Here is a 25456-nt window from a genome sequence, read left to right on the forward strand (position 1 = left end):
AAATTATTAGTAGAGCTGTGAATCTACACATTGTCCTCCAATTCATATGTATTATTAATCATACAAGCATTTTTATTTACCAGCTGTTTTTAAACTAAAGAACAAGTTTTTGTCCATGTTTTTCAAATTAGTCAGCAGTAATAGTTGGCACAAAACACTTTTCTGTAGAGCACTGTAAACAGGGCTCTCTAAATGACTTTTATGGGGGATTTATTAACTTTGTGCGGACTTGCAGAAGACTATAAACACGTATTAAAGTCAAACAATGTGAAAAAAATATTTAAGTAAATGTATAACTTACTACTTGATTAAACATCAAGAGAAAAGCTGTGTATAACAAAAAGAGACGTTACACTTTGCTGCAGCAGCTCATCAATTAGTTAGATCGACCAATGATAAATAAACAATAATCTATACAACAATTTTAGAAATTGCACATATGCTGAGATGTATTTCATAATCATCTATTAAAATGTGAAATTGTATTGAAAGTAACCATGAAATCAAACAGGAAAGTTTTTTACACAGTGTTGCAGTGATTATTTGATCCGTGCACACCATTATTTTTTCAAAATTAATTTGCACTTGTAATCTTTAATCAAAAACATTAAGCTCCTCTCCCCCTCTCAACAACAACTCTTCAACACATGAGCAACAAAAAGAGGTAGGACTACTCATTGTCCAAGGGCCAGGCTGTCATGGTTCTGCCTTATCTTGTCGTATGTTCTTGGTCTTGTGGCAGAACCAGGACGGGATCCCATGTTTCATGTAGGGAGAGAGGTTTTGGCCCTTGTGGAATGCTATACTCTCTCTCTGAGTCTCGTCTGTGTTTCCCGCCCTTTCTTTTCGTTATTGCTTGTTAATTTGTTCATGACCCACACCTGTCCCCTCTTGATCCAATATATTGACCTTGTGTCACTTGTCTTGTGCTGGTTCATTGCCTCTGTTTGTGTCATGTGAGTGAGTTCTTGTTCCATGTTGTTGAGTTCTTGTTCCATGTTGTTGAGTTCTTGTTCCATGTTGTTGAGTTCTTGTTCCATGTTGTTGAGTTCTTGTTCCATGTTGTTGAGTTCTTGTTCCATGTTGTTGAGTTCTTGTTCCATGTTGTTGAGTTCTTGTTCCATGTTGTTGAGTTCTTGTTCCATGTTGTTGAGTTCTTGTTCCATGTTGTTGAGTTCTTGTTCCATGTTGTTGAGTTCTTGTTCCATGTTGTTGAGTTCTTGTTCCATGTTGTTGAGTTCTTGTTCCATGTTGTTGAGTTCTTGTTCCATGTTGTTGAGTTCTTGTTCCATGTTGTTGTACTGTTAGTCTAGTTATTGTAGTTGTATCTCAAGTGTTAGTATTAGTCATAGTCTAGTTAGTCCTTGTTCCTGTTTCCATGTTTTGTTATGTTACCTCCTCGTGGGTGTTTGTTTTGTATTTATATTTGATTAAATGTCTTGTTAACCCCCTTATCCGCAGTCTACACTTGGGTCCTCTGTCCATGCTCACCTCGAGTGTCCTGACACAGACCTTTTTAGCCCTCCCCTTGAGGCCCAACATATAAGAAACCACTCAAAAAGGTAAGGGCACATTTCCCTCCCCATTTCAGATATACGTAACGATATGGAAAAATCAATCGGAACCTACGTTTCATGGTGACTTTAAAATACGAAACATAAATTAATATATAGAGTTTTTTTTTTATTTTCCTCTTGTGTCATGTACCACCGGGGTCTCTTCAAGTACCACAGTTTGAGAACCACTTACCTAGACGGTTTCGTCTAGAGACACTGCAGACAAAAGTTATTCGAATATTTTTGATATACGTTTTGGTATGGATTTAATGCTGTATCTTCGCCAAACTTTTATGTATCGACACATGACGAGTCGAGCCATACCCATTGTTCCTCATTCGTCCATTATGAAATTTGCCATACAATGCTGTGTACCAGTGGTTCTCAACTCTGGCCCGCGAGATCCACTTTCCTGTCGAGTTTAGCCCCAACTCTGATAAAACACCTGAAGAGGCTAAACGGTGACTTCAGGAACAGACGCGTTCAATTTAATGTTGGGCTTTGCATATTGTTTGAAATATCGCATTAAAGCACCGCAAGAGTGATTTGAATACGTACCGAGAAATCTGCACTTGAATCGCTTTCGCGGTACTTAAATCTCCTAAACTGATAGATTTACTCCGCGGCGCATTGAGTTCAACACAACTATTCCTAAATACCGCTGATTAGCTTGTTCAGGTGTTTTATATCATAGTTGGGGGTTAACTCGGCAGGGAAGTAGATCTCCTGGGCCAGAGTAGAGAACCACTGCTGTATACTAAACGTGTTATGGTTCATCAAGGTCAAGTTCTGAGAGGACTTGTAAAGTTATAGTCCTTATGACATATGAGGAAATCAACATAATGTTATTCGATTCACATTTGTATATTTGTTGGCTAAAGCTGATTTAACTTACACGAAAGTTGTCATATTCCCCCCTATTCGTCATATTGAGCTTTTTCGAACTCCTACAAAAGCTGCCTGGTTTACACTGAATTTGTTATATATCTTCTGGACATTCCTAAATAAAAGTTATTAAACGCTTTTTGATTGGTCAAACCAATTTTTGTATACAGCATCAATTAATTTTAAGGCATGTGCACTAAAGGGTCATGTATCTGTATCTTCGCGACACTTGTGTACTGGCACATCTTGTCTACCTCATAAAAATTTGGTGATCACCTAATGATCCAAAGTTATAAGCTATCTTATTGTCTTCTAATTGCATTTCCCTGTTTTCTATCTTGGTTTTAAAAATCTAAACATCTGACAAGTCCAAAATATTTCCCTTTAGGCAATTAATGGCTTGACCCTGTAATTGCTGCTTGCAGCTATATTTTATCTTGTAACTTACTTGGGTTGAGTGGTAACAAGTGATGGAAAACGGCGAGATTCATTCAATAAAAACGTATTTTCAAAGCAGAGGGAAGAGAAGTCTGTCATTACCTCTTCAAGGATGATTGTTACTTCATGGTGCATGGTGACAGCAGTTCAGTTGCGAAGACGCATCGGTGGAAACCAGAGACAGAAACTCTTTTCAACACACAGAGGTCGTTTAAACGTATAAACTTTTGGTGTTTAAATATCTGAGATGGCTGACAAGAAGAAGTCTTCAACGACTGCCTATTTTTGACTTGTAAAATAGTATATCAGCTTTAGTTCTGTCACGATTATTGAATAACTATCCAATCATCATTATTTGATATAGATCGACGTAGCGTTTTACAGATATTTTTCCAGATATTTAAGCATTTTTCTATAATTGGGTATCTGTTTTCTAATATCGGATTCACAGGTAAACGTCGCCATCCTTAAGTCGTTTTGAGAATAGTGTGCGTGACCGCCATTGCAGCACAGCATCTGAGGGGAGATGAGACTGCTACAACACAGCAAGTTATTTGCAATTTACTTGCTTTGCTTTATCTAAAATATCAAAAAATTATCTAAAATACAAAGACATGTTACATTAATGCCTTATATGCAGTTTATGCATAGAAATATGATACCATCTGTGATAAGTGGACTTTGTTAAACAGTATTCATAAAAACTTTATTAAAAAATAATATATACATGACACACGTTTACTTGACATTTGTTAAGAGAGAGCAATATTTATTTTCTTTCTCCATTAAAGGAGGCATGAATTAAAATCATAATTTTAACCCGAACTTTTGTTACATGAGAGGGAACCGTATTCATGCGATCATCATGTAAGTGTTGAAACTGAAAACGCGCTTGTTCCTGAGATTACATCTGTTATTGACACCAGGCCTGGTGAACACCAGCTTCTGTAATGCACATATCTATGACGGCATTGATAGTTTGAACACCGCCTCCACAGAAAAATATCAATGACTACTTCTCTAGTCCCCGCCCACTGGTTCGCGCATGACAATTCTGAAGTAACACATGTGGTGCGAGACCAGATACTGCGAGCAAGCAATAAACAAACATGCCGTTAGCTAAATATTGTGCCACCCCTGGTTGTGGAAGAATACAGTCGCTGCATAACCTTCCTTCAGATTCCGATATTAGGAATGCAGGGTTAAAGTTTACTTTTAAAGACGTTCCAGCTCATGTGGGAAATGTCCTAAAATCACACCTGATTACTAACGACACAGTCAAACAGATGATTTGCTGATTTGTGTTGCCTTTATATGAATGTCTGATTTACTTAAAGAAACTTTTACCTCATGGTCACATTGTGCCAGCAGTCATTTCAAATTCTAGGCTGACAAAACATTTTTTATAATTCTGACACAACATTCAAATAACATACTTACTAACATACTAATTTTGACAAAAGGATGCGGTAAAATAAAGCTGATGAAGATGAAAACGAGGATGAGCTGACCCGAAAATTAATGAGGCTTATGACTGATTTCGAGTCGGCACCACCAACCCTAAATATTTCAGATTCAACACCCAGAACCCACAGTGATAACTCCTGCAGGTAGATCTACTGTTACTCTTTACAAACACAACAATCTTTAATGGGAAGACCAGACCAGATGTTATTTAATGACTTTCTCCTTTGTATTTGTCACGATACAGTCAGTGTTCCCCTGTCTTTTGGACTTTTAGTTTGTAGTTTTTGTTGTTTGCTTTCATGTTTCCTGTCTAGATCTTTTATTCATTGGTTCTTGTTAACTGCTTTCCCAAGGTGTGTCTAGTTATCTTGTATCACACTTATTAGTGTATTTAAACCCCAGTACTTCCCAGCCGTTGAATGATTGATCTTGCTCTCAGTGTTTATGTGCAGTGTACTTTGGATTATTTTAGTTCCTTTGTCCTTTGTTCTTCTGTTTTTTAGTGCTTTGTCTTTTGTTCAATAAATTCCTATGCTGCACGTGGATCCGCTTTCTGCCGGGATAACTCTCATGTTACAATTACAATCATGTATCGCAAAAATGGTTTCTTGTTGTGTGAACAATACAGTATGTGTCGCATTGTTGGGAACCATAGAAAGGGTATTATTTAATAGACAATTAATCGCCAGCCAAATTTCATTATCGTGACAGCCCTATGTGTACCAAATTTGATAACTGTAAATAAAACTTACACACTTTAGCAAAACTTTACCAAAAGTATTCTTTATTGTGTGTAACTATGAATGATTCATGTAAGTGAATGTTTATTATGGATTTTCTCTTTGGATTGTGAAAGAGGACCCAGGACCATCAGAAATTAATCCAGCACCTCGTCCTGTTTATTCAGTGCCAAGACCTGTCTCACCATCTCTTGACGGTAGATCTCCTGCTAATACTACTTTCATTAACCCATCAGGACTTATTGCCATATGAGTATTAAATTCTAATTTACATTAGTTTTGGCGCCATCATTTAAGGAATATGTGTATAGTTAATACAATTGTTTATTCATGTGTGTAACTATTAACAAGTAATGATTCATGTCAGTGAAGTATTTCATTATGCATAATGGAGTTTCTTTCTGGACTGTAAAGAAGAAGCAAATGGTGAAGCTGCCCAAGAATAGCTCCCAGGGGAGGAACTAAATCCAGCAGCTCGTCCTGCTGATGTAATGGAAGAGATTCCCTTTCCAGACAGACATCTTGATGGTAAGTCTACTTTCAATATTATTTCCACGTTTGCGTGTATGTTTACATGTTATTATTGTGTGTGGTTTTTTTTCTTTCAGAAATTGTCGCCTCCCGGTATGAAGTGTTTACAGAAAAAGGTGCTTGAACACGGACGACAGGCAAGGGTTTTCGCTGCGATTCGCAGAATTGATGGCCAACAGGTGACACTTTACTTGACCACTTGTCCTCTCGCAAATCAATATCAAGAGTTTTGATCTTAACACTCAGACTGCAGATGATCCTAAACTAAATACAAGTTGCATCTCGCCGTGCCATCATGTGGAACGTATGCTCGACTCGTTTGAGTTTCCTGATGGATACGTGGTGAAGTTGAACAGCGTTGGCCAGTTGCTGCAGACTTTTGAATTCGTCACACACCACAGAATCAACAAGATGCCCTCTCTCCAATACAAATCGTGGTTAACAGAGACAACTTGGAGCTAAAGGATAATGGCTTTGGTGGAAGCCGTTTTTCCGTTGTTTACAATCTGGATGGTAGTCTAGACAGTAAGTCAACCGCTAATTAATCAATAACCTAAATAACCAATGCTGATGCATGCATGAGGTGAATGAACGGACACAGAGGCAGTGTTGGATTTAATCTCTTTGGTGTTAAAGGTTGAAAGCATTGTTAATGAAATTCACTTTACGAGTAATGACTGATTGATCGGTAGTGACTAGGGCCAGAATGTAATTCCGTGAAAAATGTGTGGACAAATCTGCGGAATCCCGTTGAATAGTTGTCCAAGACCGTACGGCCCAGTGATGTCAGAATGTATGTAAAGCAGGCGCAAATATAATACGTCTTTGGAATCGGAGACACTTCCGACAAGTGGGGGAGTTTGAGGTGAGGCTCACACTGAGGGCTGTGAATCCGAGGTAAGATGCTGGATGGGATGGCATCACTGGATGTGTTGTGAAGGACTGCGCAGACCAACTTGCTGAGGTCTTTACCAAGATCTTCAAGTGAACAGGTAAAGCTGGGAACACATTTAACGACAAGCCCAAACATTCCAGTCTGGACCAAACACACTCAGAGTTTTTCCCAACTTAAGTGATAAGGTAATGTCCAGGGCGGCCTTATCTTAATGGCAAACATGGGCTGCAGCCCAGGGCCCTGAACACTAGGGGGCCCACGAGACAATTCTCTTTTCAGTTTGTAAACATGCTTTGATCGAGGCAATCATGCATTCGTTACGTAGAGAGAGCATCATCACACACCCAAATCAAGAGTCAAAACTGACATGCAGTTAAAGGACATCTTCGTCACCTCAATATGTCAAATGAAAATGTAAGAAAATATGACAGCATACGAAGAAACCTGATGCTAATGGGGCTTTTTTAAGCCCCCCATACGCGCGACCTGACAGAGTCTCGTTAAAAAAATATTGTGAAGATCTACATGAACATTTCAATGATGAACTTGCTCAGTTTATTGTGTTTGTAGCTCCATGACCAATGACCTCTCGCATAGAAATGTTATGCTTATCCTCAAAGAAAAGCAGGTACTCCAGAGTCCAGTGAGCTTTTCCCAATGTTGAAATTGCGTTTAGGATCGTTCTCACCCTCCCATATGTCAAATGCCTCATGAGAGAGGTCATTTTAAAAATTGGGACTTTAGAAAATAAACAGAGGACATCAATGCATGAAAAAAGACTGAACTGTTTGACAGTAATGTCAAGTGAGAATGACATTGTGTGTCAGATTGATTTTAAGGATTTAATTGAGGAATTCTCTTTGAAGAAGAGCAGGAAGAAGCTCTTTTAGTGGTGTTTAGTTATATTTAATTCATTTTATTTGATGGGCTGGTTCTTATTTGTAAGATTATTACGCGATAATATTGTTCAATTTACGTACATAATTTTAGCCCACTTTCGGGATTATGACGTGTTTATTCTTATATTTAATGTGTAACAAGCGCAATTTTGACTGAACACTTGGTTTACAATTTTTTTTTCCAGTGATCCGTTTCGGTCGTGACTGTTTTGGAAGTGCCAATTTTTGAATACTTTCGAGCCTAGCTCAAAGATGCTAATCCGCATGTGGTAAGCAAGCACAGTTCTGAACAGATGTACAGACAAAATTTAATGGCATAACTCACAAAAATGTTTGCTTAATTGCAGAAAAAATGTTTGGTAGTGACATTACTTAGTTTTTTAACTTCAATTTCTTACAAACATCAAAAATATATATTTTTTAAAACAACAATGGAAAAAATGCAAAGACAGTTACATCATTTTCACGTTTTGTTTAACAATGGATTTTCATGTTTCTAATTTCAAAAAACGCTTTATATTTCACAAATTTCAAGTCTATTGTTAATCGCTGTCTCACTTCCACCAAAACGATGCCTAAATGCTCTGATTGGTAGAGCTGACCAGGTCTTTCCTCATTGGCTTCCACTTCTCAGGCTGTTGTGATTGGTCGGTGCCCCTCTCAGTGAACGTGTATTCATAAACTTTGGCTTTTAGCAATAAACAGTAACAATGGAGTCAACTTCTCTTTATCAGTTTAAAAACATGCGGATCTATCGAAGTGTAACAGAGGTCTGCTAGTGTATACGCAAACTTTAATCTTTGTTAGAGAACAAACATTTTTCTCCTACTATGGCGAGGGGAAATGGCACCAGACTGAATGGCGTCGGACAGGTTAAATTAATTAACACTAATAACAGAAGTGTTAGTTTTGCTTTTTTATATTGGATAATAAAACAAGCAGATTCAATAGGAGACTGCAAGCAGGACTTCAGAGGACGTTTCATAGAAGTGTTTTAGAGGTATGCGCACACACACAATATCAGTGTATTACACAAAACAGCTTTCATAGCCGATGTTAAAGTCATGGAAGCTGTTATTTGACCGTTTGGTATCCTAGAATGTGTGTAGCTGAATTATTATTACCAGCTTCAGGACTGTGATAAAAGTGAAAGTAGTTTGGCGCTAAGCTCAGTCAAACGTTTACAAACACTACTCCAGCGGCTCGCTCATTTTTTGGCGTAGTCCTGTGGGCGGAGGTTATTAAAAGCACTCGGAATAGTGACATCATGTACCTGGGAAGTAGAGGGCTGTAGCCGATCCAGTCATTCTCTGTAGTCCTTGAAAAGCAAATTCTGTTAAAGACAATATCGCACTTGGCACTGAACTTTGAGCTTTATCATTTTGCAGGAATTATTTATGCTCTAACAGTAACATTACACACTAAATAAAGGTTGAAAAATGGGATCGCGGGGCGCGTGCTCTTTAAGGGTTTGGGTTCAGTAAACCCATCACCCTATTGAAAATACCCAATAAATTAGGATTTTAAATAAATTACGCTTACTGATATTATAAGTATCACTGTGGGTTTCAATAGATAATAGAGTGGTAGGGTTACTCCACCTTAAAATTAAAATTCTGTCATGAATTGTTATTGGATAACCCTAGGACCTCAGTTCATCTTCAAAACACGAATTAAGATAGTTTGGTGGAGGTCCGGGAACTTTCCCATAAATTGCAAGTCAACCAACCATCAAAGCGCTGTATAATATATATAACGTATGTAACAAAATGGCTAAGAATTAAACTAAAACTAACATAAAAACTAAAGAGAGCAAATATTTATTTTGAAATATAAACATATACAGTAAAACTATCTGTTAATGACGGTTTACTTCCATGTTGTGCTGTGCAACGAAATTGCATTCAATTCTGTTCTTTTTTAGTGCATCATCTACATAGAATGTCATGCATTATTAAATGAAAGCACCATCCAGACACTCAAATACTTCTGAATGGGATTTATTTAAATAGGACATTTTTATAAGAATGGTTATAACACAGGAAAGCCACCATAGACGAACATGACTCTAAATAAGAGACTGATCACCTTTAACGTAAAGATTCACACTTTGGTGAATAACTCTCATCCTTTAGCACAGGCAACACTGTTGCTCCTCAGATTTAATCAATGAGGAATACACAAAACCGACATGGGCACAAACTCTTGGCGCCAATTTTGAGGGCCGTAAAACTGTGTAGATCAATGTAACCCTACTGATGCACTGAGAATTATGATCATGCACAATTCCAACAGGTGAAGAATGATCTTGCAAGAAAAATAAACAGTGCCTCGTAAGTTGCAAAACAAAAGATTTAATACTCTGAAGGAAGGGTGTCATAACCAGCAACATTGCACAGAGCCTGAAGTCTGTCGTCATTTTAGTGTAAAAACATCGCTTGCCTCATTGGTTTACAGCAAAGCCTTAATTTTTAACAGCCTGGCTCGACTACGCAGGGTTTCAGTTCTATCTGCTCCACATAGTGCTTAATAGTACCAATAAGCTTCGTAACCCGCCAGTGATGTAAAAAAATACAACAGTGCTTCACCATCAGCCTCATCTCGCACTATAAAAGATAGGTTTGATAAAAATGAGAAGAGGGAAAAACACATTTGAGACGTAAGGTGTTTGTGAGTGAATGTCACTCAAGTTTGCTCTCATGAAACATCTGGTAGTGTGATGAATACAACAGAAGAGAGAGGTGAACATTAACTGAGATGAGATGGTTCGTAACAACATTCATGCTCCAGTCAATCTCAACTCAACAAAAACATCCTCGAAAGCTTTAGGGTTAGCCTTTGTCAACTAGAGCAATATGGTGATTTCTCACCAAAACTTTCAAAAAACATCCAGGTCATATTTCATCCCCACCAAAATGTATATATTTAAAATAACAACATTCATTCCTGAACCACTAACTTTAGTAAAAATTTTTTACTGGATTTACGTTTAAAAACTATTAATGTGTACTTCAGTAGTGACAGATGTTGTGCATCAAGGTTTAACATGTTTAACATCAATAAAAAAAAAAAATGGATTCTGGGATGAAATATGACCCCATGTCACGTTCCAATGCGTTATATTTGTATGCTATTAAGGCTACTGTTCCTGTGCCTCTGATTTGGGTGTGCAAAGTCTCACAAAATTGTCCGACCTCCAGCAAAAGAGGCAAAACTGTCACACGGCCTCTCGCGTTGTTTAAACACATTCTTGAATAACTGTAAAGAATAAATATTTCTCAAAAAGCAAAACGAGATGTGTTCCATGCATGTGTGCCGTTACAGCTTGAAACACACGATTCCGCTGCATAAAGAAAAGCCACCCAACCGTACATTCCCCAAACACACACTGCATGGCTCGGATCTGTAAAGCTATGCTGAAGACAAGCCAAACTATAAAAACAACATACAAATGACAAAAAGCACTTTAAAAAAAGAAAACGGATTATTGAGGATGGAACACGTGCCGCATCCACAATCGACTCTTACAGACTTCAATACTGACGTAGGAGTTTTATTTGAATATTCTACCTTTTTATTTCAGTAAAATTAACTTAAACTCTAAATAATGACAAAAATCCAGATGTAACGTAAAAGCGAAGTGTGGAGGGTCTGTGGCGATGGCCGACGCCGTTCACTGACGCACGTTCACTGTTATAATGATCAGTCCTGTTCAGTCTTCTATATACTCCCACAAGTCTTTCTCATAGCCCTCATGAACGTGCTGCAGGAGAACCCTCCGTCGACTCTCGCAGTATCTGCACAGGGAGACAAACGCAGATGATGCTCACTGCTATTGTTTAAATATTTGGATCTTTAGTGGAATTCTCAACAGTTGTCTGTGACAAGAGGTCTATAATAGATGGGCGGGTGGTCTGGTGTGTAGAGCTAACTTAGCTAAACATGAACCCATCTATAAATCATCTTGTTATCTGTTTATATTACCCGCTGCACTTAAAACACTAAATTGATTTTGCTGCCATTCAAAACGATCAGCAACATTTAAAAAAGTGTAAAAGTCATTAACACACAGTAGAAATAATAAGCAACAAGCCTCCAAACTAAACATATACTTTTATTTGATACATTTTTGCATCTAAAGCACAAAAACGAAGAACCGTGTGCATTTTGACTCCCTCACCTGTACTTATCCTGAACCTTCTGTTTGATATCTTGCAAAGAATCCTGGGAGATATCTCGCTCTAGATATCCTGAGAGCACTTCTGTAGCGTTCTCCAAGTCAGCCTGATTGTTCTGGAAAACAAAAAGAGTTTTAAATAAACTCATGTTAGTCATTTTTTGTGTTAACATACTTTCTTACATCCCAACTGAATGTGTAGTGACAACTAGGGTTGGGCGAGGTTTACCAAATCGGCATCAGGCGATGTCTCCAGTGAAAGACGATGACATCGACCCACGGTGTTATAAAGGCACGAGCTGTCCAGAGACACATCTTCACACAGCGCGAGCTCCACATTTATAAAGTGAGCCTTGATTGTATTGTTATTCTGATGTTATATATAATAACAAAGTTATGGCGTAGTCGTGCAGTCTGATTTGTACAGAAGGGTTGGCTCGACACCAAAATTTTGGCCTCGGTATGGTACCAGAATCTAATACAGGTAATATCGGTACCACATATGTACCAAAGGTGATAATAACCAGCCCCAAAATAAATTATTTGAAAAAATATTAATACTTAAGTGCATAATTTTATTTTTACACGTCTACACTGTAAAGTACTGAAAAATGCTTAGATTATATAGATTTATCATCACAATCCCACAAATATGAACAATTACAATGAAATGTTTTAAATTGGTCGATTTAACAGTACAATTTAAGATGAATAAAAAAATGCACAGTCTTCACCATATTAAATAAATATGCAACGACTCTAAATAAAGCTACAAAAGTCTTATTTTCTCTTTAATATGAGATCTATTAGATTACGGTCACTCTATGGCAAATTATTTTTGATGTGATTACATTTAAAACACAAAGAACTGTGCTTATGTGAACCTTTTGTGTTTTTGACATAACAGCGATTGACAGTATAAGAACACATACAAGACAAGGAACTGAAATAGAACTTCATGATGATTAGTGGGGTAACTGAGATGTCTGGATGAGAAATAAAGTTATATATGCTATATACAGTATGCCGTTGAAGGGGGACGTACAGACGCATTGAAACGTTAGAATATGCGTTAGACTGTAAAACATCTAAAGATCTCTCTGCAAAAGTAAAAAGAGCAGATTTGGAAAAATGCTTTTAGAGTGATTCATCTTGTTCTTTTTGCATCAGTTCTGTGGCATACTACCGCATCGTGGTGAACATTGTAACAGGACCGTTTCAAGTACCGAAATTAGCAAAATTCTGGTATTGAACCGTTTGAAAACTAACATGTACCGGTAAATTTCAAGAACCGGTTTACCGTGCAACCATAGTGCGAGCTTATATTAAGTGAAACATTTGTTGGAATCACATTATGCTGGCTCAATATCGTCATATCTGTCAGCAACTATTGCTTCAAGTTCGCTGAATAACATCAAGATTTGTAATCAATACACAAAGAAGACAAGTGTATGACACCGCCCGCTCACCTCAAAGATGATGGACTGGTTGTTCTTTTTGAGGTAGAAGGCAAAGACGTAGGTGAACATAAGCGTGGAGCGGCACTGACACAGTACGTCCACGGCCTTCTTCAGGAACTGCACTTCGATCCACGACATGTTGTGCTGCTGCATCTCCTCCATCTTCTGCTTGACCTGCGCGTACAGCTTGTGCTCGAAGCGCAGGCTCTGCATGTGGTTCATGTAGCGGTTGCAGTAGAAGAGGTAGCGCTGCAGGGCCGCGCGGGAACGCTGTAACAAGTACACAAGACATACAACAGTTATATTGGAATCTTCTTCCTGGTGTGAACAGGACGGGGCAGCATCCAAGTTGCTCTGAACTACAACCACTATGCCACATCCCCAACCGTATGTCAAGCTTTTTAAATGGAGCTCATTGTAATCCAAAAAGACAGAGGTCAGATCAAAACGGCATTACCTCTTGAGCATCTCTGGCTGCCTTTGCGTCATCTTCATTGTAGCGATTGCAGTTATACCTGTAACAAATCACATTGTTTTGGGGTTATGTTTCATAATAAAACTATTTGTGCTCAGTATGTGTTAGGTCACGCGAGGTCAGTGGGACTCACCATGCAGAGCCATGGGGCTCCCAAGGGCCGAGACAAACCCAGCAGAATTCTGCTTTACAATTCTGGTTTCGACACACCATATGATTACAGCCTCCATCCTTCTCGATGGTCACATGACATTTGGGACATTCCTAAGAAAAGGAAAAAAAGGGATATTCTGCGTTACGATCAAGCTCAATACAACAGCACTGCATAGAAAATATCATCTCACCCCTTAGTTTATAAAACACAGAAATGCCTTTCTTTTAAGCTTCTTTTGTAGCAAAGCTGACATTGGCTTTGGAACACAGGGATTACTCAATTGAACTCTTTTGGCAGTCAAATAAGTCACGTTTGTTAAACAAATGACCTGTTGGTTTAACTCGAAGATAATGTAAAGTGCCACATTCTACTGATGGTTTTACAGAACTTCCGTATATATGCAAGTAAAACTGTCTCTTGTTTTCAATGTCTCTGTAAGAAACTTGTACCTTGGTATTTGCTGCAATCCAGTTTGATGTTTCACTGTCATCATCGCATTTCTTAATCCACTTCCGCAGCCACTATAAAAGTGAGAAACATACATTACAGAGGGAAACGTCTGATGTGCTGAAATACTGATACAGTATAAAAAAACAAACCTTGCATTTCACAGGGTCATGCCAGTTTTCTCCACAATTGAAGCTGGTTATAGAGATTGAGAAACAAATAAATATGACATTATAACCTGGGTTTACTATGACACTGGTGTTTCTGAATCAATACTTATTCTTAAGGAAAAAAAATAGGTGGGGTTTGATGTATGAATGAACCTCTCTTACCAAAACTGTCTCCCGCATTTGCAGCGTACTGGTTTGGCATCAGGATATTGAACTTTGACCACATGATGGCAGTCAGGAGCCGGACACCATCTCAACAGTCGATTACACTGTATGAGAGCAGATAGACAAGCCATGACACATAACGCATCTATACTGAAAACTGACCCATATTTCATCTTCACGGTATTCACTGAGGAAATTTCGTTAAAAATGAACATTGTTTAGATGAATTTGAGGAGTGCTTGATCTCAGTTTTACTTGGCATAAAAACCCACTGTTGCCATTTCTGTTTTCATTTCAATTGAAGCATTCCCAAAACCTTTTTTGCCCAAAAGCAATTAGCACAACAAAAATGAAAAACGTACCTCTACAAAACTATTTGTGATTAAATGTTGATACTTCAACTTCACTTTAGAATCTGTGATCAGTCGCCTGCAAATAAAACCCACAGGTTACAATTTACCAAATCATCCTCATAAGCATGGTCAAGCCAAACGTATGGCAGCACTTACATGACGGTGTTATCGTCAACCAGAATATCACAGCTATGAGCAGGACACGAGATGGTCTGGAAAAACAAAGGCACAATTTTTTAGAAAAAGAACCCTTAGGTCAGATTTATGAGGTTGATAAGAACCCACCTGTCCCATCCCTTCCTCGATAATTTTGGTGGTTAAATAATCGCCCCAGCATTGCGTGCAGAACTTGTGTCCACATTCTAGACCTGTGAAATACTGTTAAAAAAACATAAGAGATTTGTCTCTTTTCTATGAAATTCCACAGCTTTAAGAATGGTTATAAACTTACAGAGTTTGGGTAGTTGAGATAGCAGATCTGACAGGGCAAATCTAGACTGGAAGAGCGTGTGCTCATTTGTCGTGTCTTGGTCTTTTTACTGGGGTTTACCACATGGCACTCTGAAAACAACTTATCCAGATTTCCATCAAAGTACCTGTAACACAAGACGGTGTTAGTAAAACTAATTATGAGCTAAATTCATATTTATTATCATTACGGGGAAGAAATAGTTTAAACAACGACACCAACGGGCTGGCAATGCAAATCCTGTGTTGACGTATCTGTGAAAGTCACTCGCCTTTCCATAAGCTTCTCTTTGTCCCAGTTGAAGTGACTGAGGAGTATTCTAGTTATTGTCGCTGGGTTCTGAAACAGACACAATAATGAGTGACAGGTGGACGTCTGGTTTTACTCATCACAAATCAAGAAGCTCAAATTCTACTAACTTGCAACTAGTGACACTTTACTAAGCCCTAAAGTACCCTTGTTTACTGTTGTTTGCCTAGACAAGCTGTACTGAAAATCCCACAGGAATGAATTTGAGATTTCTGAGAATAGCACAATCTTCACATATGCTTCTATAACTTGTGTATGACATGAAGTGTGACATCGCGAAGCATCTTTATCTGCCACTTTCTTTCAACTGATTGTTAATAAATAAGGATGATTAGTCACTTTATAATGCTTTAAAATCGAGGCAGGTTATTTTCATAACTGTCTTCTTAAAAGGTACAAGTTTTTTTTACATTTATTTGGTGTTTTTTCTTATTTTGATATAATGTTGATCAGTAACTGCCTTACTTAACAAATATTTAGCCTTCATTATAAGATAATCCACAGTGTTTTGAGGCAAATTACTCTTAGTCTAGTCATTGACAAATTCTGCCTGTTTATTCTTAGAAAAAAGGAAGATGAAAATATTTGAGAATTGCACTTAAGATAAATTACAGAAAGTTCTTATATTTTCTCTTCAGAAGAGTTTTGTGAATCCGGCGAGTTTGTGTGTGAATTGTGGAACTGAATTAATATGTAGAGATGTGGAAGTGTGTGTGCGCATGAATATGCCAGTGAGTTACAGTATGCAGGGAAATGTCTTAAAGCAGGTGCTACACACAGGGTTTCTGCCAATCTCATATCATTCTTGAGTACCTATAGAGTAGTATTGTATACTTCGTATCTTAAAAGAGTATTTAGTTTGATCACATTATAAAAGATAGATAGAGCTTTACGATTGTTTCCAAAAACATACGGCGTGTGTGGGGGGGGAGGGGTAGTCTGAACCAAAGCACGTGCGCACCCATTGTCAACAAAACACAGACATCAGTTTCACTCATTGCATGCGGTTCATGTCCGGCATCTTCTAGCGCTGGGACGGCTCCATATATCAGTATCAAACGATCTCCAAATCCAGCGTAATATCCACCGTTTATATAACATTCATCACCCAAATGCATTGAACAAACAACACCTGAACTTCGCGAACATATGCTCTCTCTCTCCTGCTTACAAGTGAAAGTGACGTCTGCGCATGCTCCTGGTCTCCTGTGGCCGTTCCCCGTGCTTATCCGCGCGAATTGTCCAACAAGGGACTAAGAAAAGTTGTTGCGAAACAGTTTTATATGTTCGAAAAAAACTTTCCAAAACCTGTACGATCGCTGGGGGAGTGTATCGAGCACAGAGATACTAGGCCTAACTGGAGAAGTTGACCATGTTAAGCATGAGAAAACAGTATGTTTAACACTGTAAAGAAGTCAGAATGCATGACACATTGTTGCAGGGCCTTTTTTAATATTGTTGTAGGTGGTCCAGGAAAGCATTGTTGCAATCATGTGGTGTTAATCCTGTATAATGGAGGATGTGTACAGGTTTTGATATTGTCCTTCAGGTTGAGATCATAGTTTGCAACTTGTCAATGTAATCCTGTATAAGATAGAGGCTTCTCATACACATAGTACCCTATAGGCTAATTTAAAACTTTATTGTGCACACGTGTGTGCATGGGGGTCCAAAGAAACTCGTGCCAGGGGCCTCTGAATTCTTAATCTGGGCCTGTGTAGACATATTGTAAAAGAGCAATATGCGGATAACTAGCGATTATTTTATTTAATAGTATAAAGTGCAATAAAGAATCTGAACATTTTCAACCAATATTTTCTGACCTGGTAGGGATGGGCATTTTTGATCATATTTAATTTTGAGTTCTGGACAGGTTTAAAAACGAGTACTCCATTAATTGGGGGCGGGGCATTGGAAATGCCGGGACGTGTCCCTAATGATGACAATAAAAGGATTTGAAATACAACACTGATACCTGGGATGTTTAAGTCCACATAGAAATGTATAATATCAGACGTGTGTTTTACTATACCACATGAAGTGTGCAAAATATCATGTATAATATTTTGTGATAGTTATTGCGATATTATTGTCAAGATATTTAAATATCTATATAATTATACATGTTTTAAATGCTACTGATCATTGATCATCTTCCACACATCAAAGCAAACACTAGCAGTCCTGCACAACTTTCTAAATTATTAAAATCATTCAGTTTTTGCAAATAATTGTGACATTAGGTATTACGTAATGCAATATGCAAATTTGTAATCAGCTCTAGAGCAAAGGTCTGTCCGACAATTGAGGACAGCAAGTAACTAAGGTAGGACTGCGTAAAACGTAACCAAGGCTTAAGCGAAGGTCAACTGCATGACAGATCATTCAAATGCTAACCCCACACTGGTGCTCATATAAAGGAAGGCCAGATTTTCCTTCAACTATATATCTCTGCAGCTGTAACAGATCAGCTGGGGGCTATTATTTGATTCTTTGCATTTATGTGACAAAGGTTCAGTCATGATTTATTTACACCCACGACATTCAAAATCTGTATTTGACTTCTTTTGTGCAACACAATAGAGGATAATTAAAGAAAATGTGTCAGTGTTGTGTTCATACTCTTACATGTAAGTCAATAGAGCAATGTGTCGTTTATTGAACATTCTTCAACTTAACATATTGTGCAATAACATAACATTATTGTCCAATTTGTATTTATTGTACGATAAAAATAAGCTTATATTCTCTCTTTCTTTTATTCAAGACATCAAAGTCAGTGGATATAGACTCTCTTTTTTTAATTGGGAAAGCTACTTGGACTAACATGAACCTTCATTGTTTTGTAAGCTATCTAAAAACACAAAACACACAACTGGTAAGACACATGTCAGTCATTTATCTCAGTACGTTAATAACACCGATCTGTCATTTTACCCCAAAGTTTTCTATGAGATGCTAGTTTGATAAATACATGTAGTACTGTACAAATGTTATATGCTTTGTCAAAAATATATTGAAATCCATTCAAAGGGTCTCTTTGTTGGGTGTTTTCACTGAAAGAATCAAAGTTTAAATAATTGTGTAACGTAAACAACCCTGCTAGTAAATTAGCATTAGCCAAGTGTCAACCAGTGACAGCGCTAAATTTCAACCTGCTTCAAAACAACAAGACGTTACAAATAAAAACTAATTCATTCAAATACATTAAAAAGATTCAATAAATGCGGATTGTTTTGATTTAATCTGCGAGAGCTGTCAAGCAAACTTCAGCCTATGCAAACCGGGTCGCGCTAGCAGGACTAAATTAACACATTTCAGCTAGGCCACAAAAAATCTGTCAACAATTGCACCAAAACAACAAGCCAAATGCACACAGACCCCTCTGAAATCAAACACTTTAATGTATAAATAAACGCTTTAATTTCACAATATTCGGCCTCCTGGGTTAACGTTAGCTAGCCGCTAACTCAGTCATCCACAATAACAAACTCCCATAAACTTAGAAAAGGGCGTAAAAACACATTTATTATATACCTGTATGACCTCGTTCACCTCCCTGATGCACTCGACCATGTGGTGGAGGATCTGCTCGGTGGTCAGCACCTCGAAGCGGTAGTCCTCGTCCTCCTGACCGGGCCCCAGGCCCCCGCCGCCGGTGTCGCCACACTCGTCGCGCTCTCCTCCGGCCACCGCGGGGTCCAGCAGCTCCACCTCGCCCAGGTCGAGCGTGTCATCCTCGGCCTCCTCTTCGCCGCTGTCCTCGCTGCACTCCTCCTCTTCTTCTTCCTCCTCCTCTTCATCATCAAACTCGTAGTTATAGCCCTCGTCTGAGTCCATGTCTCAATACTCTGAGTGCTGGGTAAACGTATGGCGGTGTAACGGTGATCTGCAACTGATGTGTGGCGTGTTCCTGCGCGCGCGCACACATACAAAGATATGTGCTTCACCGACTCACGGCCGAACCTTATCAGAGACACGTCACACCGCGTCATCAAACCCATCCGATCCGATGCATCATCAATAAATGTGTATCTTCAAATCTCGGTCTTATCTTTGGAGGATTTTTATATTAAGAATTGCAGCGTTGGGTGTAATATTACCTATAACTGTGATTACTTTTATTCATTGCATTTTATGATTGTACAGCACTTTGGTGTAGCATTTGTTGCTTTTAAATGTGCTTTGATAATATAAATAAGATAAAAAAAGAAAACAGGTATCACTTTTCATTTGAAAGTCATTTAATTACAATTATTGACCTAATATAAGCAAACAATAAACATCTTTATTTGTATTAACTAATAGAGCCTCTAATATAACAACTGTTTTTGTTTACATCGGTTTTGACAGTGTTACGCTTAATAAATAAAGTCAAAAGAAACAGAATTCAGTTTGAGATCTGTATGATTTATTCTGTAACAGGCAGGGCAGTGTAAGAGTGTGCATTTAAACACATTCTTATTCTTCAGAGTAAAGACTGGCAGGGTCATGACATCCATGAAGTTTTTTCCCCATTATATATTTTCTCAAGTAGATATATGGCCACAGTATCAGATTTTCATTTTTCCTGAATAGTCATACTTTTTCTATTTGTGTATATATATATATGTGTATATATATATATATATATCAATATAGCTATACATTTGAGATAAAGTCACTATGATACATGGTAGATCTTTCATAGTTCCAATGATTTATATATTTTTTAAACACAACAACTGAAAACAAGACAGTATTTACACTCACGTTAAAAGGCAGTGCTATACACGACCCTGTGAAAAAGTACAGCAGTCACAGCTTATTTAGATACAACAATTCATTTAGAAGAATAGCTTTGCTTTGCATTCCATGTAACTTACCTTTATACGTCAGGGAAGAGAGCAAACCCGAAAAAGTAACGTGTGTGGTTTTACTGTATGTCGCATGCAAAACTTAGTTAAAATTATTACATGCAATGAAAATCGGTGCTATAAGGAACGCTCTTATTTGGAACAAAAACACAAATTAAAATACTCAACATATTTGTGACTTGCTCCGATAGCTGTGTGGTGACACACTACTGTACTTTTTCACACAACCACTCAAGGCTCAAACACTCCAACCTGAGACAATATATAAAAAGCATGTCCAAGTTATTAAAATATTTTGCTGTTGAGATAAACCACTATTTATTATAATATAGCAAAAAACAGTAGAAATGACTTTTTTAAAAATGCAGATGAGATCTCCTAAAAATCTCTCTATGCTTACTGTATTTTGCTACCGTTTGTATACGTCATACCCATACCTACTGAATGACATGAGAGCTTGCCTGAACTGTGTTCAGGCGAGCCAATTAAAGGGTGCGTTATGTGATTGGTGCAAGCCTGGTACATCTTTTAAAGTCATTTGCATTTCTGGGCAGTGGTTTGTAAAAATAAATAAGAATTATTACCATATATTAATTTCACAGAGTTCTAACATTTAACTCAATATAGTTTTTGGCAATAGGGTGAATAAAAACGATAGAAAACTTGCATGCTAAATAATACATTTTTGTAAATCAGACATGAGAAAAGTTAGCAAAATGAAACATTTTACACCACAGTACACTATTTTCTCATGCACATCAAGAGACAATCTTAACTCGTAGATGTTCACCAACCATCTGTTCCAACGATTTACACATACTCAGCAGGACATTCCACACAATCTTCCATTTAAAAAATTAAAAAGTACAATCCAACAAAATTTATTTCATCCGAGACGTCTTCGTCCCATTCTTCATTCTTCAAAGTCCTGAGGAAATCAAGTCCACGGCTTGTTGTGTGTGCCCTCCCCGCAACTCTTAAGTTGGTCCCTTTTTTACTCAAACCAGCCTTCCCTTATTAGAACTCCCAACCTTTGTGATAGCTTGGGTGTTCTGTGGCGTCAATGTAAACATAACCCTAACCAAAACATTGAATCGAAATTACATTTGTGCAAGCCTCTTTACATGCTAGCAGCATCCTTATTGTTGGAAGGAGCCGCACAGCACCTCATGTAGGACACTTTGTAATGGTGATGCACAAAACACAACGGACTCAAAAGAGATATGTGTAATAATAGTACAAAATGAGGTCTTCTGTTCTTTATGAACACTTTGCGCAAGTCTGGAAGTCTTGGGTTGAATGCGTTACTACGCATGCATGTTTCTACAATCCAGAAAGTGGAGCCACTGTAAATTTGCAGAAAAGAAACCGTAAGTAGCGGTTCGTTGAGGTTTGCCCTTGGGACACTAAACCATCGAAGCCAACACTGTTTCCTTGGAATTGGGGCTAGCAGCAGAAGTTCTTAGAGCAGACGTATGGTTGACGGGTAGCGACCCATCGGGAGGAGAGAGATCATTGAGTTCTCCAGAGGAGGACAGTGGGAAGGATGGAGAAAGCGAGATGCCAGAAGAGGGGTCAGCCGAGCCCGCAAAGGTGCGAGGGGGCTTGGGAACCAAATTGGGCTCTATAGTCGCTCTGGACAGTAGCTGCCTATCCTTGTCCGAGGTGATTTTTACACGCTGATCCTCATGGTTTCCCTCAGCCTGGCTATAAGATCCCCGTCCAGACTCAGATTCCGCGTCGGACAACTCAAGAGGCGGAGAGCTGCTGCCGTCGAGTTTAAATAGTGAGTCTAGGTACTGTGCGAACTCCAGGACCGCCTGACTGGGGGTTCCATTGGACAATGGCAGAACTGGTGGATGAGTTTGGGACAGGCCACTTTCAAGTTCAACTTTGACCTCTTTCCCTCTATCTGCCTCTTTTTCCTCAGTCATTTCGCTAAGTCTTTCTTGCGACGAAACAGTCCGGGATGCTACAGGGTGGGATTCTTGAATGTGAATGATTGTTGATGGCTGACAAGCTGCAGACGTTTCTGAAGATGGGCGGAAGTTCACGCCCTGGCTGGCCGGTTGATCTCGGGAGTGTGTCCAAACAAAAGGGAAGAGAAGTGGCCGCTGTTGCGCATATTGACATGATGGGTATCGTTGGATTCTACAGTCAGTTCTGGAGGGGTAGGGCAATAAGGACCTTCCTCCCCCAGCTCATGGTCTGCCACGTCCTGGCTCAAGCCGTCTGCGGCCAGCAGCTCTGTGCGGGAGCTAAGCGAAGGGTTCTCTTCTGGGATCGTTGCGTCCAACGGGAAAGGTAGACTTCCTAGACAGGGGGAGCCTCTCAGGGCAGCAGAGGACCGTCTGGACTCTAAGCTATAGACGGACTCAGCATCGACAGACTCTCCATGAGGGCCAGGGGGGCTTTCCGCTCCCGAAGTTCTACGGCTAATTGGTCACGCGCTCCAGTGAGCACCACGGGTATGGGAGGTGGCGGACACTCCGAGAAGCCATCCAGCGAGATCTCGGAGCGGGCACAAGAACTACAGTAGGACAGGAGAGGAGGGACCACAGGAGGAGGGTTGAGTGGAGGGGAATGAAGAGAAACAAAACGGAAGTGGGCAATGAAAAGAATATGGGCGAGGTTGGAACAGATGAACAAATTACAAATAAAATGAGAGAGGGCAAAAGGTGACCGAAAAAGAAGGCCGCAATCAATGAATAATAGTGTTTTTGTAAGAAATGAATTGAAAAATTTCACATATAAAAAAAGTCATGAAATGGGGGGGGGGGGGAGTCAAAAGGTTAAATAGAAGACAAAAGATCGACAAAGAAACCATTAATAATGCAGTCATAGAAAATGAACAATTCCACATATTTATAAATGAAAAAATTTATGAAAAATAAAAAAGATAATCAAGAACATAAAAAAAAACGATTTTGGGAAAAAAACAGATCACATGTGGAAAGAAAAGGGTTGAGCAGAAAGAGGGAATAAAAAAGGGATGTTTAAGGTTAGACAACATTAACGTGACTAACATCTATTCTGCGCCGTTCTACTGAACCAAAGAGGACGGGGGGGAAACTGTATACTACCATACACAGTACCTCTGCAGTCGGCATGAGTGAGAAGGACAGGCAATAGCGTTAAAAAATGAGCTATTTTTATAGGTTGTTATGAAAACATAATATGTTATCTGTCGAAAAATGAATGGGATTTATATAGGGATTTTGGAACTCAAAGGTTAAATTTAACTTTGCATACTCTGATTGGTCAGCCGAACTCACCGGACACTACTGTTTCTGCGGTGGTGTGTGGCGGGGGTGGGCTGCGGTGAATTAGAAGCATCGAGGAAAATTGTTTCTGGATTCAGGTCCACTTCTGTAGGACTGACCATGATCTTAGCAGCAGACAATAAAGCCGTTTTCCCTTTATTATAGTTTTCCAACACCTGAAAGAGAACATATGATGAAAATAACAAATATAGACGAATATAAATAAATTGAAAGAAAGAATCAAGACTTACAATGTATTTCAAAGGTGAACAGTTTAGAAAAGATAAATGTTTTGAGCGAAGCAAAACCAGTTTACCTGAAAACATTTTACACTGAATTTCATGAAAAATAGTTCTGTCAAGTGATTCAACTCGATTAATCGCATCCAGAATAAAAGTTTGTGTTTACATTATACATATGTCTGTGTACTCTGCATATTAATTTTGTTTTTATATTCACATACACATACATGTATATTTAGGAAATATTAAGATGTTTTTAATCATATTTACCAATAATTAAAAACCTTTCTAAATGTTTTTCATTTTACTTTTCATAAAAAGATGAAAGATGATTACTTTTCATTTCTTAACTCAATTAACAGAAAATGTCAGCAGTATGATGTACATTTGAAAAAACAAACTTGAACCAGTGGCAACCAAACACACACCAAGTAAACTTACACAAAAAATGCCATTTTTATTATAATGTGCATGAACATGAATACGGATGGAGTTAGAGACATTTTTCACAAAGATATCAGTAGATACATGCAAAGGTGTAAACTGAAGAACATTACATAATGATGTTCTTGTACCATGCAAAGTACTAAGTAAACAATAAAATGATTACACAAAGTACAAAAAACACAGACATACATGTATGTTAACTTAAAATAAGAGTTAGCGATGTTATTGATGATGTCATATGATCATGATGCTTACAGTTAGATCAGTACGAGTCTATAAAACCAACAACATACTGCTAGACACATTATAGAGTCTCCTATGAAAGAGATGCTGAGTAACCGTTTAATATTTTCATTTAATAGAGTCATTTATTAAAAAGAAAGAAGTATGTTGAATAAATAGTAAATTGCATGTTGAATGCTGAGTGATTAAAAATGACCACGTGACAAGAGTGTTTCAAGTTATCTTAATCTCCATCTCAGTTGCACTTCTGCATATTCAAACTTGCCTTGGAATACGCAGGTTTTAATGTCAATGACATCATGTGATGTAATGCGACCAATTGCAACAAATTTTAATATGTAGACATATAAATGAGAGCTGCAGTTGAGATCTTATCAACTACTTTACTGGGTATTTATTAGTTATGTCAAAGGATTAATCGTCATTAATCGCATACAGAATAAAAGTTCATGTTTACATAATATACTGTGTACTAGGCATATTTCATTACTATTTATAAAACGCATACATGTATATTTAGGAAATACTTTGATGTATTTATTTACATTTACTAATAAATGAAATAATATCTAAACATTTATTCATTTTAATATTTTTCTTCGACATATGGATGTAGGTGTGTTTATAAATACAAAATGAACATGCACAGTACACAGACATATATTTTGTAAACACAAACTTTCATTATTTTATATTATTGATCGTGATTAAACGTTTGACATCCCTAGTCTTTGTGTCAGTGTATGTCAGTCATTTCTCTTTTTTTTGCTTCACAGAAGAATGGAATTAAAATGACATGAGTGCAAGTAAATTAC

The 25456-nt window shown here is 38.1% G+C and overlaps 2 protein-coding genes across 2 annotated transcripts in view; both read right to left on the bottom strand.

Moving 5' to 3' along the window:
* Positions 1 to 9395: 9395 nt before the first annotated feature.
* On the bottom strand, positions 9396 to 19555 carry arih1l (ariadne homolog, ubiquitin-conjugating enzyme E2 binding protein, 1 like). Its single transcript, XM_056751670.1, has 14 exons — positions 19128 to 19555; positions 15553 to 15620; positions 15264 to 15408; positions 15098 to 15190; positions 14969 to 15024; positions 14822 to 14888; positions 14457 to 14563; positions 14277 to 14319; positions 14127 to 14198; positions 13657 to 13787; positions 13506 to 13563; positions 13058 to 13318; positions 11592 to 11704; positions 9396 to 11208 (listed from the first exon to the last, which is right to left on the bottom strand). The coding sequence occupies exons 1-14, from the start codon at positions 19428 to 19430 to the stop codon at positions 11124 to 11126; spliced, it is 1602 nt and encodes a 533-aa protein (XP_056607648.1). The 5' UTR covers positions 19431 to 19555; the 3' UTR covers positions 9396 to 11123.
* Positions 19556 to 20190: 635 nt separating this feature from the next.
* Positions 20191 to 25456, bottom strand: part of dagla (diacylglycerol lipase, alpha) — a 37080-nt gene continuing 31814 nt past the window's right edge. Inside the window, 4 exon segments of the mRNA XM_056745122.1 lie at positions 20191 to 22520; positions 22523 to 22831; positions 22834 to 22976; positions 23722 to 23885. Of these exon segments, the coding sequence (XP_056601100.1) occupies positions 21853 to 22520; positions 22523 to 22831; positions 22834 to 22976; positions 23722 to 23885 (1284 nt within the window). The 3' untranslated portion in view covers positions 20191 to 21852.

The sequence above is a fragment of the Triplophysa dalaica genome, chromosome 1, assembly GCF_015846415.1.
Source record: "Triplophysa dalaica isolate WHDGS20190420 chromosome 1, ASM1584641v1, whole genome shotgun sequence".
In the NCBI taxonomy this organism is placed as follows: Eukaryota; Metazoa; Chordata; class Actinopteri; order Cypriniformes; family Nemacheilidae; genus Triplophysa; species Triplophysa dalaica.

What these genes read in the sequence shown, in the direction of transcription:
- arih1l (XM_056751670.1), bottom strand. Translation starts at nt 19,430, where the DNA reads ATGGACTCAGACGAGGGCTATAACTACGAGTTTGATGATGAAGAGGAG. An exon ending in AGGTGAACGAGGTCATACAG is followed by an intron (nt 15,621 to 19,127) that starts GTATATAATAAA and finishes TGTCTGTTTCAG; the next exon opens with AACCCAGCGACAATAACTAG. An exon ending in GAGCCCCATGGCTCTGCATG is followed by an intron (nt 13,564 to 13,656) that starts GTGAGTCCCACT and finishes GATTTGTTACAG; the next exon opens with GTATAACTGCAATCGCTACA.